Source organism: Pediculus humanus, genomic scaffold, assembly GCF_000006295.1.
Source record: "Pediculus humanus corporis 1103172107995 genomic scaffold, whole genome shotgun sequence".
Classification (NCBI taxonomy): Eukaryota; Metazoa; Arthropoda; class Insecta; order Psocodea; family Pediculidae; genus Pediculus; species Pediculus humanus.
This window is the reverse complement of record NW_002987567.1, coordinates 6069-7824: the sequence shown is the minus strand read 5'-3', so window position 1 is coordinate 7824 and position 1756 is coordinate 6069. Positions and strand designations below refer to the sequence as shown.

General features: G+C 22.7%; 1 protein-coding gene across 1 annotated transcript in view; it reads right to left on the bottom strand.

Moving 5' to 3' along the window:
* Nucleotides 1-1460, bottom strand: part of Phum_PHUM404250 (cAMP-dependent protein kinase type II-alpha regulatory subunit, putative) — a gene marked incomplete at both ends in the record, with an annotated part of 2034 nt that extends 574 nt beyond the window's left edge. The window contains 6 exons of the mRNA XM_002428785.1: nt 3-18; nt 219-480; nt 556-662; nt 934-1017; nt 1259-1337; nt 1435-1460. Coding sequence (XP_002428830.1) covers nt 3-18; nt 219-480; nt 556-662; nt 934-1017; nt 1259-1337; nt 1435-1460 — 574 coding nt within the window. The remainder of the gene's footprint in view (nt 1-2; nt 19-218; nt 481-555; nt 663-933; nt 1018-1258; nt 1338-1434) is intronic.
* Between the last annotated feature and the right edge of the window lie 296 nt (nt 1461-1756).

Sequence of the window (1756 nt, the reverse complement as noted above, 5' to 3'; positions counted from 1 at the left end):
ACCTACACCTACTAGAGTCTACAATAAAAATTTTTTAATTTTAATAAATGAGATAATTAATGTTCACGAAGTTATTGAAATATTTGAAAAAAATAATAATAATAATAATAATAAATAAAACCTATAAATAATAATTTAATACTTAACAAATTAATTTGAATACTTTTTTTTTTTTTAATCGAAATCTATTAAAATTTAAAACTAAATCGATATCATACCTGCAATGCTTTAAGCATAGGAACACTCTCGAGCAATTGCTCATACATTTTCCTCTTTTTAAAAGCACTCTTTAAGATAATACGACGGAATGTTAGACGGTCCATGGCCCAAAGAGAACCTTCTGTCACTGCTTTAACACTTGCCGCTCTTGGCATATTATATAACAAAGCCAATTCTCCAAAGCTACCAAAATCTTCATATGTGTGAACATGCATCGGCTCAGCTTCATTTTCACGTAACACATATGCATTGAAAATTCCTCTGTTAAAGAAACAAATGAGATTAATTTAATTTAATATTGATTATAAATTTTCTTCAAAACAATTCATCTCTAACCTCTCAATAACATAAAAGTTATCTCCGTCTTCTCCCTGATGAATAATCCATTCCTCAGGTTGAACTTGTCGTTCAAACATAGCATCTAATATTTCTTGCATTTGCTCCTGAAATTTTTTATTTAATCGATTATAATCGCCTAATTGTTATAATTTATGTTTGTTTATTATTAAAAAGATCTATAAAAGCATTATAAAAAGTTAATTTTAAAAAATCCATCTAATATTGGTTTCCAATTATTATTTCTATCAAAACTAATTTTTATTTTCGCTATAATGTTTTTTCCAAAAATTCCTTTATTTCTATTATATTTGCTTTTTGATTTATTAAAGTGTTAAAAAAAAAAAATAAAAAAAATATTTTATTAGTATTACTTACCTTATCTAAGGACTTGAAGAGTAAAATATTTTGAATACTGTCAGCCAACCTTTTTCTTTGTTCATCTGACTTAGGAAATACAATCTGAAAATAAAATAAATTCATCATGTGACTTTGCAAAATTAGAAACGAAAATTTTTATCTCCTTAAAATTAGTTTTTTCTCATATAAACATTTGAAAATATTAAAAATTCTTAAAATTAACATTTTACAAAAGTCAAAAGTTGAAGTATTGTAAGGAATATTTATGTAAATAACTTAATTTATATAAATTTTTAATAGAAATTATATGAGGATAAATATGTATAAATAAAAAACAACTTACTCTTTCTCCATCATCTTCATCTTCTTCTGGATCATAAGCCTCAGCAAAAACTGATTTTCTTCTATCAGTGTATTTACCTCTTGGAGGCTCTAAAAAAAAAAAATACAATAAATTAAAATTTAATGAATTCTTAATTATTTACATATTTTCTAAAATTGCAATAAACACAATTTTACGTTACGACTTCTTTTATTTTCCTCATATTTAACAATAAAAATAAAAAAAAAACAAGACAAAGACAAAAATTATACTATTAAAAAGATTATGTACAAATTAAAAAATTAGGGTTGAATTACTATTAATAAAAATAAATCAAAAAAAAAAAAAATTACGATTAAAACAATTCATTTAACATTTAAAAAAATTTTTTAAAATATATATATATATTTTTTTTTTTTGTCGAATAATTAAAAAGGCAAAAGAAGGAAAAAAATTTAAAAACTTATTAAAATCTTACCTTCTTCTATTGAAAGAGAATCATCTGCAGATTTTGAATGT